General features: G+C 37.1%; 1 protein-coding gene across 2 annotated transcripts in view; it reads right to left on the bottom strand.

Annotated features, from left to right (window-relative positions):
• XYLB (xylulokinase) overlaps positions 1–17,025 on the bottom strand; it is a 228,626-nt gene that overhangs the window by 177,006 nt on the left and 34,595 nt on the right. For both annotated transcript variants that reach the window (XM_051983961.1, XM_051983972.1), the window contains exons 3-6: positions 14,553–14,622; positions 13,013–13,093; positions 5,930–6,016; positions 3,911–4,039 (exon numbers count right to left, since the gene is read on the bottom strand). In XM_051983961.1, the coding sequence (XP_051839921.1) occupies positions 3,911–4,039; positions 5,930–6,016; positions 13,013–13,093; positions 14,553–14,622 (367 nt within the window). The remainder of the gene's footprint in view (positions 1–3,910; positions 4,040–5,929; positions 6,017–13,012; positions 13,094–14,552; positions 14,623–17,025) is intronic.

The raw sequence follows: 17,025 nt of genomic DNA, 5'->3' as shown, positions 1-17,025 counted from the left end.
AAGACCACCATAGCCTCTTAAAAAAAAAATTTTCCCCAGTTACATGCAAAAATAATTTCTAACATTTTTAAAAAAAATTCTGAGTCCCAATATTCTTGCTCTCCCTTCCTCATCATCCCTCTCCCTGAGATAGCAAGCAATTTGATATAGGTTATAAATATTCAATCTTGCAAAACATTACCATATTAGTCATGTTGTGAAAGAAAACACAGACCCAAAGGGGGGAAAAACATGCAGAAAGCACAGCACCTTTGTAAGACATAAATTCTCAGTCAGAAAGGTATTCAAACATAAGGGGCACGTTGAAGTTATTTAACCTGTTTTAAGGAGTTGCCAATTCCTTCAAGGAGGAATAAACAAGATTGCTTCAGATACTCAATGGGGTTTTGTGATTACCAACTAAACCAGGGCAGGCACTCTGCTTCAGGAAGAGATGCTGACAAACTTACGGAAACAAAAAAAATGTGTCTACAGAAATAGATTAAGTGGTGTCTGTTAGATGGTATAGGGAATGGAGAGCTAAACCTGGAAGACTTACATTCAAAGCAGTCTCAGGCACTTACTACCTGTATGACCCTGAGCAGGTCATTTAACTTCTGTCAACCTTAGTTTCCTCTTCTGTAAAGTAGAGATCGTAATAGCTCCTCCCTCAAAGAGTTTTTGTAAGGATCAAATTAAAACATACATAGAGATTTATTCAAACCTTAAAGAACTATATCAGTGCTATTACAAAAGACAAGAAAGCTGACTAAACCAGCTTTACAAATTAAAGGCTTAGTGTTAAACTGACAGAAACAATAATAGAATGGAGCACCTTCCCCCCCCCCCAAAAAAAAAAAAAAAAAGAGTTGGTGTGGTCCAGTGGAAAGGACACTGGCTCTGAAGTGAAAGGGTTTGTATTCAGATCCCACCTTGGATGCTTTCCACCTGAGTGGTCCTAAGCATTCTGTGTGTGTGTGTGTGTGTAAAAATTTTCCCCAGTTACATGTTATGACAAATTTTTAACTTTTTTATAGTTTTGAGTCCCAAATTCTATCCCTTCCTCCTTTCCTTCACCTTCCCTGATATAGTAAGCAATCCAATATAGATTATGCATGTGAAATCATGAGTGTTTCATTTCACTCCCAAGGTCCCAGTTTTCTCAGTTACAAAATGGCAGGGTTAGGTTACATGGCCTTTCATATATCTACATATTGGAGTCTATGAACCATAACTTCCTGTCAGCAAGTTGAGATAGTGTGGATAATCATAAAGTAATCTCCAGGCAGCTACTTCCTTACTAGCACTGTTCTGAGTAAACAGTTCAGAGCCTGTAGAGGAATTTGACACTTTAATTGAATTTGTAGGCTCTATTTACAAAACAGCATTAGCTTTCAGAGTTTTCTAAACATCCCTCAATGGGGCTAGGCAGGGGCACTTATATCCTGAGTGTCCTGGTAGGAATCTTGGCAGAGACTATTTACTTCTAGGGTATCCTAAACATCATCAGGGGTCTGGGAAAGGGAATATTTATATTGGGGGTCACTGGTTAGTTAGTGACTAGAGTTGATTGACAGAAATGGTAAAAACAAATGAAATAGCTATCTATAAAGGGATTCAGTGGTCACAGAAATGTAATCAATCACTAAATATTTCTTAAGTACCTCCTATGTACCAGTACTAAGGTTACAAAGAGTTAAGCATTCCTGCCTTCAAGGAACTTACAATCTAAAAGGAAAGACAATATGCAAATAAATGTATACAAAACAAGCAACATACAGGATAAATAGAAAATAATTAAAAGGAAGGAACCAGAATAAAGAGAGGTTAGGGTGTAGGAGGTAGGATTTTAGTTGGGAGTCAAAGAAAGTCAGAAATGTTAGTAGAGTCAGAGTAGAAAAGGAAGAATATTCCAGGTATGAGGGTCAGCGTAAGAGAAAGCCCAGAGACGATAAATGGGAGTGTCTTATTTCTGGAACAAAGGGGGACAAAGAATATGTTTTGGGGAATAAGGTCTAAGAAGACTGGAAAGGTAGGAGGCAGCTAGGTAATGAAAGGATTTGAAAGTCAAAAAAAGAGCATAGAAATAGAGAAGAGAAAATAGAGAAGAGGGGGAGTTCACAGCAAATTTTGCAGATTTTTTTCCCCTGGAAAATTAAGACAAAGTTCTCAGCTGAGAGAGTGGGGGAAGAGAGAGAGCCAATGAAGGTATGAGAAAAAATGAAAGGGTTTGGAAGAGTCACTTTGGGGAGTGGTTGATAGGAGAGTTCATATGGGAAAGAAACATAGTAGGATTACCTACAGTAATGAAGACCCAGTTGAGGCTATACAACATAAATTTATAGTGGACCCAGTCAGAATGACTGGGGAATATCCATCACTTTCATTCAGTAGCTTTTGTGCAAAAGCAAAGGTGACAAATGGTGGAAGTGATCCAAGATTGAGGCTTGACTGGACATAATTGGTAATATGAGAAGTTAGCTAGGGACTCAAGAGAGGAGGACAATATAGAATTGAATTGATAGGCCAAGATATTAAAATAGAAGAGAAAAGAAAGTCTAAAGCAATAGAGATGACCTAGGAGAGAAATGAGAGCTTGAGGAATTAGAGGTCACAGTATGCTTGAAAAATGAGGCTGTGAAAAGAAAAGCAGAGGAAGAGTCAAAAAGCCAATAAATTATGGTTGAACATGTGAATGTCAGAATTCTTGCATATAGAGGTAAAACATTTGTGGGAGATGGCAAGATCAAAACATGACCATCTTTGTGTATAGCTGAAGATGGATGAGTAGTAGCTTATAGCAAGTAAACAGGTTGAATAACTGAATGGTTAGGGTAGTTGAGAAAGAGTCAATATGTATTTTAAAGCCCTTAACATAAGGACAAGAGTTGGTAAGAGATAAAAAGTGAAAATCAGGTCAAACTCATTGAAGAAGGAAAGGAAGTGAGCTGGGAGTCTATAGATAATTACTAGGATTTTGATTAGGTGGTAGCCATGAATAGCAGGAACCTCAAAGGAATAGAGATTAATAACCAATAAAGTAAGGGGAAGAACCTGGAATGAAGAGCAAAGAGTATTGCAACTCCCCAGCTCTCAACCAATGAATCAAGAACAGGTGCAGCCTGTGCCTGAAAAGGGTGGTCAGGGAGCCTGTGTCATCAAAGGGAAGATATTTGCATAGGGGGTCTTCAGGGATCAAAAAACAGGAAATGAGAGCCATCAATAATAATAGCTAAAATCCATATAGCACTTAACTGTGTGCCAGGAACTTTGTAAATAGTTTATCACTTGATCCTCACAATACTTTGAGCTAGGTGCTATTATTATCCCCATTTTACAATGGAAGAAATAGGCAAACAGAAGTTAAGTGGCAGGCAGAAGTTAAATGACTTGCCCAGCATTTCAGAGATAGTAAGTACCTGAGATTGGATTTGTACTCAGGTCTTCTTGACATCAGCATGCCATCCACTACATCCCCTAGTTTTGTTTATCTTTCATTCTTGAAGAGAACCATGATGTCAGGGAGATGATGTCATGACGTGCACATGAATTGGACTGAAATAAGGATAGGCTGAGCTCCCCCAAAGCAGAAAGGAATGAATAAATCTTTTAGCCTGATAAGAAGGTAAAGGGCCAGAGTGATAATAAGCAATATACTCTGTGATCTGGGAAAAACCAATTTTCTCATCTGTTAAAAAGTAGAGATTGGGCTAGTAATGTCCTTCCCAGCTCTAGGATCCATGTTCCTATGATTTTTTTTTTTTCTTTGTAGCCTCAAGTCATAAGCAAATAGAACTATCCTCCTCTGTTCCTTTGGCAGTGTTTTTTCTTGCCCTATTATACTTCTTTCACTTGTTTTGACATCCCCCTCCAACTAAAGTCATTGATCTACTAGGAGTCACAGCAATAAATGTTGCTACCCCATGCTTACCTCATAGGCACGGGACCCTGTGATTTCACTGAGATTCTGGGCCCCTTTAACTGCTTTCTCCAAGTTGCGGCATTGCACTGTGGTGCTGGAGTCCATCCAGATGGGGCAGTCAGAGAGTGAGAAAGAGGACTGAAGAAAAAGTGACCACAAATGAAATGATCATGGCAACCAGGGCAGAGGTACATCTGAAGGAAACTGTCTAGGAGAGCATCTGTCGACAGCTAGATAAAAGGCCTCGACCATTTCATAGGCTTATATCTGGGACATGCAATTCCTCTCTAAGTTCTTTAGATGACCAGAATTCCAGAATGGCAATGGCAGAGGAGACAACTGTAAGGGAATCAGGACAGCTCAGAACTAGTCTCCCTATAATACTTGCTCATCGTGTAAACCTTAAATATTTCCCTTCCCCAAGCCAAGTTTCCTTCCTGGAATAAGGAGAGATTATATATGATGCTGTCTAGGTTCCTTTAGAGCTCAAGTGACCTGTGGTTCTGTCTCCATGAAACTTTCATTCTTCTTGACTTCCATAATATTGTGCTCTCCCTCCTTTGTCTTCTCTCTCCTTCTCATGGTCAGGAGACATTCCACAAGACTCAATGATTGATGGCTCTCTTCTTTTCTGACTTTAATGCTCCTAAATCAATCGCAATCTCTCTGTCTTTGTCTATGTCTCTCTTTCATTTTCCCTCTTTCTCTCTTCTTTTCCCTCTCCCTCTTTCCCTCTCTCTCTCTGTCTCATTCTCTCTCTCATTTTCTCTATGTGTCTTTCTCTTTCTTCTTCTTTTTCTTCTTCTTCTTCTTTCTCCTCCTTCTGTTCCTCCTCTTCCTCTTCCTCATCCCTCTTTCTTTTTCCCCCTTTCCTTCTCTCTCTCCTTTCCTCCCTCTTTCTCCCTGTCTCTCTCATTCTCTCTCTGTCTCTCAGTCTCTGTGTTTTCCTCATTCTTTCTGTGTGTGTTCTCTGGCTTTTTCTCCCTATCTCTGTCTCTGTCTGTCTGTCATCTGTCTCTGTCTCTCTGTCTCTGTCTCTGTCTCTCTGTCTCTCTGTCTCTCTCTCTCTCTTTCTCTGTCTCTCTTCATTTATTTCTTTCTTACACTCTCAAAACAAAGAAGAACTACAAGTAGATTTCTCCAGTTCTGCTTTAACACCTATAAAGTCAGACTATGACTATGGACAGGTCTAGTTCTGACAAATTTAGTCTCTGGACTTCCCGTAAAAACCAAATAGAAACATGATTGCAAAATCCTCACCAAGCTCTTGACCTATGTTTATAATATTTTAGTGGCAAAATCAAGGCTAGAACCTAGACTCCTGATTCTCACCAAAGGCTTTTCCTACTACACTACAATACATGAATAATAATAATTTTTAAAAATCCAAAGGTCAATCATCTTTGATGTTGCAAGAAGATCAAAGAAGGCTTTAAAATTTCAGAACTCCTCCCACTAGGCCAAGATGAGAAGAAATTCACTTGTTTACAACTAAGAGGGGAATGATTGCCAACACCAATGATAAAAATATGATTTTGTTGAACTTTTATGCCTTTACCTCCTTCTGGAACTAAATCACATACTCAACTTTCCTACAGTATAACACTGTGTCCACAAAGAAGAGTCCTCTCTGAGTCTACATAGGCCACATTTATTATGAGAAAAGAAAGCCACATATTTTATAGTCATTTCTATATCATCTCTATAAATAAGCCCAATAACAATTACCTTGAGTTACAAGGGAAATAAGATCTCTCAAGTTCCTTGTAATTGCATTATAGGGCCAGTTAACTGCTAGACCAATAAACTCATTTAAAAGCTGCTATAAAATGGGAGCCACATATGCAGCACTAGCTAAAATGACATTTTTGCAGCATTCACTATGCTCTTTTCCTATTATCAGTGGATAAAAGCCATCGGTTTTTCAGGGCCTAAAAAGGACCTTGTTGTATCTCTCACCTCAGCCCATAAAATGAACCAGAGCAAAACCAGAAAGAATAGAGGGAACTTAGCTGAAGAGGTCTTTACCTTTAATTGCTGGTGTAAAGGAAGATCAGGTGATAAATTCCTCAAAGTTTGGCAGGCCCCTCTTTTCCAATATACACTTCCATGTTGCTGTAAAAGAGATAAGTAAACAGAAATCTCTTTACCCTTTATTCAAGTGATTTATCAAAAATGTAGCAGTTCTTAGAAACATTTATTGTTTCCAAAAATAATTAAGTTTAGAAAAAAAAAAAAAAACTCCCTCGGGAAAGTCTTTCTCAGATGTTTCAGAATGGTAGTGATGTATTCTCAAAGGCTTCGCCAGCAGGACATGAACTCAGATAGATTTTTTGACGCTTGAAAGGCTTTGAACATAGGCCTGGTAATAGAATACATGTCTAATCCAAAGATCAGTCTAACTGAGGAAGAAAGTTCTAAACTCAAAAGAGTGTCCACCATAATAAATTTTATTTCCAGCATTGTAAATCATTTAGACTATTCACTAAATAAAATAATAATAATAATAATAATAATAAGGTGTAATCCCTAGGTTTCAGGGAGGAAATCTAGCATAGTATAAAGAGCACTGGCTCAAGAGGAAGAGACTTTTCACTCCTGATGCTCTCTAACTATATGACATTGGGCAAGTAATTTAACTTCTCTTAGTGTCAGTTGTCTCATTGTAAAATGAGGGGTTTGATTTGGTATTATGCTCCCAAAGTCACTAAACTCTTCATGCCTTTTGACCCAGCAATACCAGTCACTATAGACATATACCTCGAAGAGATTTTTTTAAGAGAAAAGTCCTGTATGCATATAGATATTTTTAGTAGCACTTTTTGGTACTGGAAATGGAGTCTTACCAATTATGGTATATGAGCACAACAGTATTTTAGGGGCAACTAAGGGGCTCAGTGGATAAAGTTCTCTGGTTTTTTGGATATCAAATTTTTGTTCATCAAATGGAACAAATTGAAAAGTGGGAAAAAAGGAGAGATTTGGTACAGTCTTAAATGAAGACTTTACCCTAATTACAGGCAAGATAACTTGGAGAAAATAAATAGTTTCTTGAGGTCATCTCAAAAATCCAAAATTTACCAACTCTATCTAAATCTATTCTCCCTAGCTTATAGGATCAAAGGATTTGTAGTTGGAAAAAATTTCAGAAATCACCTATTTTAGCCCCCTCGTTTTATAGATAAGAAATTGAAGGCCTGAAAAGTTAAGCATCTTGACTATAGTTACACAGTCGTAGTTGAGGGCAAAGCTACTCAGGTTAATTCTCATCTAATCTCATTCACCCCTATCTCATTCTCTCAATGCCTCTGGCTCTTTAAGTGAAATAGTCTAGGAAGTAGTCATAAATTCCCCCATTACAAAGTAATATATAAGACCTAGACCAATGCTGTGTGTATTTTAGATCAGAGGCATATTAATCAATCCCATTCATTACCACAACTTTATGATGTTATTTAGGGGATAAATAACAGGGAGAATAACCCACATACCACTAGCCAAAGGGTTACTGTTATGGAATTTAACTACTTGCTTTTTCTTACTTTTAGCTACAAATCCAGCTCTTAAGCTTTTTGGTCTCTCTTGTTGGTCAGATGGCTTATAGCATCTATCTCTCAATTTGCACATCATGAAACATCTGTACCTCTGGCACTTGCCAGAGAATGCAGTCATGAATTGACAGTGATCCAGATTTTGGCAAAGGTGTACTTAATAGACTTTTAACACTGTATTCACATGAGTCAGTCTAATGGACATGTTAACACTCCTTTTGGCTAGCTTCACCAAGTTCTGTCCCAACATGTTAGAAAGTATAAGGAAAGGAATTATCTTTTATGAACTTTGCTTTTATCTTATCTTTTCCTCAATAGAGGGAAAAGATGATGTTAGATGGTCAAAGTTTAGATAGGAAAAGGAGTGTAGAATGACCAAAAATTCATTCATCAACCAAGAGACTTGCTGGTTGGCTCAGAGTATACTTAGATTTTAGAGTACACAAATTTAATTGATCCAGGGTAGGATCAGGATAGGACAAATCCCAAAAGAGAATAAAAGTGTTTAGATATTAATATAAATTATTGTTATAATATTATATAACTATAGATTCTTACTGCATATGAGTATTAATAACATTCTATATAATTACTCAGAAGGCTAGGAAAAGGGAATAAAATATGGTTTTTGAGCTCTATGTCTAAATAAAATTGTGAGAGCCCATCTAGGTCCAGGAAATTTTTATTTGGTTAGAAAGCTTAGGTACCATCTAGCCTGGGATGGCATCAATTTTTCTTCATCCTTACTTCTTTATACTTACTTTTTCAGGTATTTATTTTTTATTTTGTAGAAATACTTTTCTCTTGAAAATGATCTCTTGTGGATTAGCATGTAAGGAAAGAAGAATAAAATCTAAAGGAAAGAGGGAATTGGATGGAAGTTTCATTGAGCAGCCGGTGACAAGAGCAGAATTCAAAGAAGTAGACCAGATAGAGAAAGAGACAACAAAACCCAGGGAGATAGGCAGGCTAAAGTTTCAAAAAGATCAGGAAAGGCCTTGGTTGGAGCTCAGAGATCAGTGCAGTTAAGAAGTTATCAAAGGAGAAAGGTCTAAAGTTAAGGGAAAAGTCCCTGAGCCCATTTTCAAGGATTGTGGTTCTAAAGCTGATACAATTTGGAAAGTTCTAAAGTCCAAGGTTAAATCCTTTAAAGGATGTCATTCTCCCACTGAAATACCACTTACTGAAATGCTGTCATTGAGTAACAATACCATGTTCCATTATGTAGCCCTTTAAAAAAGGTTAGTACAACAGGTTATCATTATCCATTAAATAAAAATTTATTTTGCACCTATTATGTGAAAGGTAAGAAGCAATATGGCATAATAAATGAAGAGTCAAACATAGAATAAAAAAGACTTGGGTTCAGGAGTTGCCTCTGAAATATAAATACTTGATGATAATCCTGAGAAAGTCACAACCTCTTAATGCCCATAGGAAATTCTCTTAAAATTGTAAATGGAAAAACATGTGATAGTCTGTATTGGTTGAAGAAATTTCCTCAGGAGGAGGTCCCTATGCCAAGGACAGATCCATTCCCTCTCAAATATGAAAGACACTATATTTCTCAAAGGAGAAGAGTTTTGACCCATAAAGATCTGAGCTCAAGTGATACAAAAATGGGGATGAACTGTACATATAGAGAGCCTAAGGAATACAAATAGCAAACCAGTTCAGTTTAGCTGTGTTGGAATCTTTACAAACTGCTAATTCATTAGAGTTGATAGATTATTGATCTGATCTTACAAGAAGATGTTTTGGGCCAGAACCTGAAACAAGGTACTAAGTAGAACTAATTGATACAATGCTTGTGTTTGTACCTTTACTCATTGGAGTTCACACGTTTGGGAAATTTCAGGGTTTAGTATGAGATATCTGAATTCACACCTTCCTTGAAGCTCTTAGGGCCAGAGAGCACTATGGGAGAAAACCCATAATCCCATTCTCTCAGAAGAGTCATATATAAGCCAGTGGAGAGTGATTCATGAAATATTTTCCACTTGGCTGGATAGTGACAGAAGGAGAGTTTTCAGAGGAAGAAGCTACAAGTTGAGAATTCAGTGAAGATTGAGAAGGCTCTCTCAGAGGCAAGACAGATTCAACTTGGTGCTGGCTCTGGAAGCTGAAGAAAGCAGAGGCAGAGGCTGAAGGACAAAACCTTTGGATTTGGAGACATTCGGAAGGAGCTCTTGGAACCAAGAAGAGAGAGAGGCCTCAACTAACCAGGCTACTTTGAAAGGAGAAAATAAACATTTGTATTTTTATCAGCTGGCTGCATTTGGGGTAATTATTGATCTGAACTGATACTAAGGCTGCCTCCAAGAAAACCTCCTCTGAGAAACCTCCTTTCTCCCCCAGAGAGAACTATTCTACTTATTTTAAAAGAAAATCACCACATTTTGGCGCCCAACGTGGGGATGGTTCTGTTGCTGATTGCGCTCACCATTGAAAGACCATGGCTGACAATGAGACTGTTAAAAAGACTTTTAAAATCTTCAGGAATCATTGGATTTCCTAACATAAGATGAAACTGTTTTAGTTCTTGAAAAACCAGCGAGAATCATTGGATTCCTTGATAGCTGGAACATAGAACTGTGAATCGAAATAATGTGAAATACGACTGAACAAAGAGATTGAAGCCAGAGTACTGGTTTCTTTTACTGTGAGGTTAAGGAGTTTGTATATTATTTGATAGGCATTAGGAAGCCACAGAAGACTTTTGAGCAGAGGAATGACATACATACTTGTGCTTTAGGAAGATTGCTTTGACAGTACTGTGAAAGATAGACTAGACAGAATAAGAAACTAAAGAGGGGGAAAAAATAGCACTGGAAATCTATACTAATAACTTGGGTGAGATGTGATTAGGGTCTAAACTGCGTGCAGTATGAATAGAAAGGCAAAGATAGGTGTGAATATGTGAAATCAATAAGCTCTGGCAAATAACTGAATGTAGGATGTGAGTAAGAGGGAAGAGGAAAAAAATGACTTTCAGAATTTAAGCCTGGATAAATGGGAGTTCAGTGATGTCATTGACAGAAATAGTGAATATGGGGTAAGGGACAAGCAGAGAGCAATGAATTCATTTATGGATGCAATGAGTTTGGGATGCCCACAGAATAGGCAGGTAGATGGAGAAGCAGAAATATAACTCAGAGAAGAGGTAGGTTATTAGTTTTATAGTTTATTAAGTACAGATATAGAACTATATGATCCTTTACAGCCAAGTACCACAGATATCTCTAAGGTCACAGCTACCTGAGCATTTAGTAGAGTACATATACAAATGATAAAGAAAGCCCAAGACCTCATTCTGCTGAATAGTGTCTACTCACAGACTATGGAAGAACCACAACTCAAATAACAAGGTACTTAATTAAAAGGCAATAAAAAGTAACTCATGCAGGAAAGTAAACAAGCCACAAAATCATCCTATTTTTCATCTTTCTCTTCCCTCTCACGCATAAAATTTGTGCAAGAGAACAACCTCCTACCAGCTCTTGTAAAAACAAAAACAAAAACAAACAAACAAACAAAACCCTTAAAGAAACAAATGGAAAATGGAAAAACAATCTTTTCTGTGCATGAACAGATGTGTTAGAAAAGAACCCACCCTCATCACTGTACCTACCCTTATCTTGGTTTTGGCCATCAATACGGTGTTTGTGGACACCTCTCCAGGATAATTATTCACCCTGCTTGATCTATAGTTACAAGATTTTTTTCCTGGAACTCCTGGGCAGAGATGCCATGCCAAATGCACTCTTCCAGCCCCACTTCTTTCTTTTAATATAACCAAAGGCTTCCTTCTAAGTCAGAGAAGGAGACTTTCTTTGTCTCTTTCCCTCAACTTCTTCAATTTATCTTTTACCAATTTGTACATTTAGGCACCAGGCTCACTGAATTCTGACATCTTGAGTCTTTCTCCAATGAATAGCAGCCTCCCCTGACCCACTCATTATGGGCAAATGATGTCAGACAGGGTAGCTCCCTTGCTTTAGCAATAATGGGCAGGCCTCTCTATTAAGGAATGATGAATATCAACATAAGAGGAAGACATTTAAGCAGAGTTTCCATATCTTTTGCAAAATTACAGCTGAAGATATGTCATAAATTTCTGCCTATAAATTCAGGACAAAAAAAAAAACCAAAAAAAATTAATATATGAGCTACTTTTCTTCTTCTAAACAATGAAAACCATGTAGCCCAAATTTTGGGGTTTTTTTTTTTTGCCTTTATTATCTAAAAACCTAAAGTCTAATTCAATTCTCAAATGTAAGTGATTTACATTTGAGATTAGTTTATCTCAGGTATAGGCTCAACTTTATCTCAGATATAGGACTGACTTCCTTTAGTGACCCTCTGCTCCATTTTTATTCTTGATTTTCCTGTTTTGCAATATGCTAATAACAACAATTATAAAAGCTGCCATTTGTGTAATATCTTAAAGCTTACAAAATGATTTACAAATGTTATCTCATTTGATTATCATAATGACTCTATAAATGGAAGAAAGGAGGAGGGGAAGCTTGAAGAAGTAGAAGAAGAGAGAAAGGGAAGAAGGAAAAAGGAAGGAAGAAAGGGAAGAGGGAAGGGAAGAGAAAAGGAAGGAGGGAAGAAAGAAGGAAGAAAGGAGAGAAGGAAGGAAGGAAGTCAGAAAGGAGGGAAACTGGGAGAGAGGGAAAGAAGAGAAGAAAGAATGAGCAAACATTTTAAAGTACTTGCTATTTATCAAACTAAACTAAGCACATAAATTCAAAAGCTTATATCCTCAGAGAAGACAACATATTTAAGAGAATAGTGGCCAGAGAAGAATGTTTTGGTCTGAGAAATCACAAGAATGGTGAGTGGAACAATCATCAAGTCCTTTCCCAAAGCAATAGAAGTGCTGATGTAATTAGAATTCTCAAAGAAAGTGGTGAAAAAGAGACTTGGGGAGGGGAAGACTTTCATAGGTGGTGATAGCCATGTTCCCAGGACTGAATTTTCTCCGGCATGGCCTCTAGAAGTTGTTTGGGGTGGGGCATAACAGCAAGAAACCAGTTCTTTAAAGTAGATGCTAGTGTTATCCCATGATGAAGAAAGCGACCCTCAGAGAGATTAAGTGGAATGTACCGCGTTACATAGCTAATAACTCTCTGGGGAAGGATTCTAATCCATTTCTTCCTGACAAATCCAGAGCACTATCCACTTTATCACACTCTTTTAAATTTAGCTTTCCACCTTCACTCTTTTGGGAACTAAGTGCAAATCTGCCCCCACTATGTAATAATCAATAATATGATCATGGATAGCTAAATAGATTCAAAAATGATATTTCATAATGTAACAAAACAGCTTCATTTTGATATAGAAAACATGTTTTGTGAGAACAAGCTATAAAGACCTGGAATTGTTTCTGAAAGCAATTTCCCAGTAATAATGCCATAGGAGTCATTTGCCTCTTACCAACAGAGATGAGTTCCCTTTTCTAAGCAGGGTAATTATGTGGTTTGTAAAACTCTACCGCAGTGCTACAGTACATGATTAAGTTATTTATGGTTTTGCTTTATAAACCGACCTGGCCAGCCCCAGACAAAGCTCTGACTCGAGAAAAGTTGAAACCAGAAGACTTCATCTTCTCCAAGATTATATCCAAGGCCTAAGGAGAAAAACAGAATCAAGAGTGATTGTAATGAACTACAGAATTAGGCAAATGCACAATCCTCAAAATTAAATTTTAAGTGCCTGCCATTATGGATGAGGGCTCTGTAGCAGATAATGAAGAATTATCTAATGACTAGGGATTTCTTAAGCAGTGGAATAAATTAATTAAGTAAATAGGAACCAATCAAAAGAAAAAAGTTCAACTACCCCCAAAAAACTCTTTAAACAAGTTGAATTACAAATCACTAATCTTAAAATCCTCTTTTCCTCTCATTTTGTCTTCAAGGGACTCAGGAGTATCAACCACAGAGTGGATCAAATTTTGATATGAAAATATTTGTTTGCTTCTTGAATAGTCAATAACCTGGCTTTATGGGGAAATAGGAGCAAAGTCTGAGGTTCTCAGTGGCCAGAATGATTGGTTCATTAGAGTAAAAGGGACCTTAAAAATCATTTAGACGATCTCCTCATTTTATGGGTCATAGGAGCATAAACTGGGATGGACCTTCAATAAGAGGTCATACACAGTTGAGGAAATGAGGGAGACCCAAACATGTGAAGGAATTTCCTCAAGGTCATATAGATGGTAAAGTCAGAAATGGGATTCCAAGTACAACCTCTAGACTCCTGATTGAATGTTCTTTTTAATAAACCAAAATGCCTCTCTTACCTCTATTTTTAAAAAGACACAATCCTAGTGTTTGGGGCTTTATTGCTGTGTACTAAGCCAAATAATGACAAAAATAAAACTTTCAGGCTTGTGAGATATGAGTCATTAGGATTCTGACTGTATTCCAATCAGTATTAGTCAGTTTGATATTTTGCATAAATCATATAGGGAAATTTAGACAAAAATAGGTTCTTATGGCAGGCCTCAAGTTTTAATGTAATGTTCACTATTTGTTTACCAGTTATGAAGCTCACTAGCACAGCCACAAGAATGGTGACAAAGACATATCCATCCTGTTTTATTCGAATTCGACATCCAAACCCAGCATGAACAGAATGTCTTGGTTTTTTGTTAAGTCCCCCAACTTACTTTTGTACTTCAGGACCATTTTATGATCATTTGTTCACTAGAAATGACTCTTGTCTTGCCCATCTTAAATTTTGTTCCTCAAGAGCAAAGTCTATTAACTAATGAAATTCTGTATTTTATTAGGCCTCTTTTGCATATTTGGGTATCAAACCCTATAAAGGTCCTGCAGACCAGGAGCATCTCAGATGATGAGGAAGATTTGAAGTCCACTTCATTAGAGGGGAACATGGACCCTTTAATAAAGTACCATTGGCTCAGAGCTCTAGCTCAGTTTCTTTTATTGTAAGTTGGATAATTTTAAACTCCACAGGCTGAAGAGAAAGTCAGAAGAGAGCATTTGGATGGTAAAAAGTTCAAATTAATGCCACATGTAGGTCAATTGAAGAAAACAGGTATTTTTAGCTTTGGTTCTTACCTTGATCCACATTAAAACAGGAGAAGTCACTGTGAGCTTGTCACTATGAACATGTACTCCGCCCTGGGTCCTGGAGAGAAAAGTCAAAGAGTTTTCTAGAGGAAAGGAGAAAATTGATTCTTCTAAAGAGAGAATAGTTTGAGCTTATTAGCTCATTCCTCTGCTAATAAAGATAATGCACTTGAACTGGACTTTTCCTTTCCATTTCTTTAACATCAGCAGGGAAAGAGGTGCCCTAGGCTCCCTAAAGTCATATTTGTTGTTTGTTGTTGATAAGACATTTTTCAGTTATGTCCAACTCTTAGTAAAACCATTCAGGGTTTTGGAAAAAATACTGGAGTGGTTTGCCATTTCCTTCTCCATCATTTTACAGATGAGGAAATTGAGGCAAACATGGTTAGCAACTTGCTCAGGGTCACATAGCTAGGAAGTATCTAAAATTCAAACTTAGGAAGATGAGTCTTCCTGACTCTGGAACCAGTGCTCTTTGTACTATACCACACTACCTAGCTGCCCCCCCTCCCAAATCTATATCTGCACTAGTTATCTGAAAAATGCAGACCCCCTTTTAAAAAAATCTACTTTTGTAATAAAAACTGAGAATACTCAGTTTAGATTATCTAAACAGCCCATCTATCTGTCTCAAAATTTGCTGAATATTGCTCAGTGCCAGGTTTTTTGTCAACTCCTTAGAAATAGCATAAAAGAAATGACAGAAGTGAAAAAAGGAAAAGAACAAAAAGAAAAGAATAGATTATTTTTTAAAAGGAGGGGGATGGGATTGTATAAAGGAATAACAATAAGAGGCAATGAAGCTGTGCAGATAATAGAGTATTGGACTTGGGGTAAGAAATACTTGAATTTGAATCCTGCCTCAAACACTAAGCATGTAATTTTTGACAAACCACTTAACCTCTCCCGAACTCAATTTCTTCATTTAAGAGGACAATTATAACATCTACCTCATAGAATTGTTGCAAGAATAAAATAAGATAGCTTACATAAAATGCTTTGTAATCCTGAAACCATTATATATATGCTAGCTATTAGCAATAGATGGGGCAGCCAGGTAGTCCAGCGGACAAAGCATCCAGACCTGGAGTCAGGAAGACTCCAAATATGATTTCAGATTTACTAGTTGGGCAAGTCACTTAACTCTGTTTTCTTCCTTTTCCTTATTGGTAAAATGGGATGGAGAAGAAAATGGCAAACCACTCCAATATCTCTGCCAAGAGAACTCTAAATAAGTCACAAAGAGTTGAATATGACTGAAAGAAGTGAATGAGAAAGCAATAGATGGTTATACTGGAGGTTCTGCCCTTGATCTTCCTCCTAAGGAAAACCACTTCCAAAGGTATCTCAGACCCAGTTCTACACACCTTAGAACCACAGAGTCTTGGATTCTGAAAGATCCTCAGGGACCAGATCCTCCAACCTGCATCTGAACACAAGTGTACTCTCTAACAGCAAGTACACATCTAGCCTTCTGTATGAAGACCTCCCTTGAGAACAAACACATTACCTTCCAAGGCAGCCCAGTCCATCCATGCATGGTTCTGATAGTTAGAAAGTTTTTCTTTACATGCATCTGGCCTCCATTTGGCTTTCTGTATGTTCTACCCACTGGACCTAGTTCTATATTCAAGGCATTGCTCGGCAAGCCTTGAGTGAAAAAAAAAAAGCCAAATGAAAAGCCAAATGAAGTCCATAGATTGTTTTTGTATGGCCTGAAAACCAAGAATTGTTTTTGCATTTTCAAACACAATAAAACTTTATTTTAAAATGCAAAAACCATTCTTAAACATATTTTTCCTTTATTTTTCTTGCTTTTCCAACCCCAGAATATGTCTAATGCAAAACCACATTTTGTGGTATATATATATACTATATATATACTATATATTGGTATTATATTTCTCATCTACTTAATGGGTAGAGGAGGAGATGAAAGAAGGAAAAGAATTTGGAATTTAAAAATTAATTAAAAAATAAATAAATTCTTAGCTGCTTGACCCTGCAAAAACAGTGAGCCAAATTTGATCTATAAACCATAGTTGGTTGATCCTTACTTAGAGCAAAGCAGAATAAATCAAATCTCTCTTTTCCACAAAAAGCCTTTAAATAATATGATTTAGCTGTAATGTATCACCTAAGTCTTGCCAGGTCTAAACATACCCAGTTCTTTCAACGAATAGAAAATGCTTAAATTTTTCACCCAGCTCAGAAATCTTTCTTTTAGATAGAATTTAGTTCAGATATTTCCCTTTATGTTTTCCATCACAAAGGTATCTCTCCCTTCTCCCATATCTTAGAACAATCTGTACATTCCTTACACTATACTGCACTTTAAGTTGTATTACATGTAGGTTGTCTTTATTTCTGTACCTTACTTATCTCAATTATAAGTTTCTTGAAGGCAGAAACCTTGTATTCTTCTCTATTATGTTTCAATTTTATTATAATTATTTCTAAA

Source organism: Antechinus flavipes, chromosome 1, assembly GCF_016432865.1.
Source record: "Antechinus flavipes isolate AdamAnt ecotype Samford, QLD, Australia chromosome 1, AdamAnt_v2, whole genome shotgun sequence".
Taxonomy (NCBI): Eukaryota; Metazoa; Chordata; class Mammalia; order Dasyuromorphia; family Dasyuridae; genus Antechinus; species Antechinus flavipes.
This window is presented reverse-complemented; position numbering and strand designations above follow the sequence as displayed.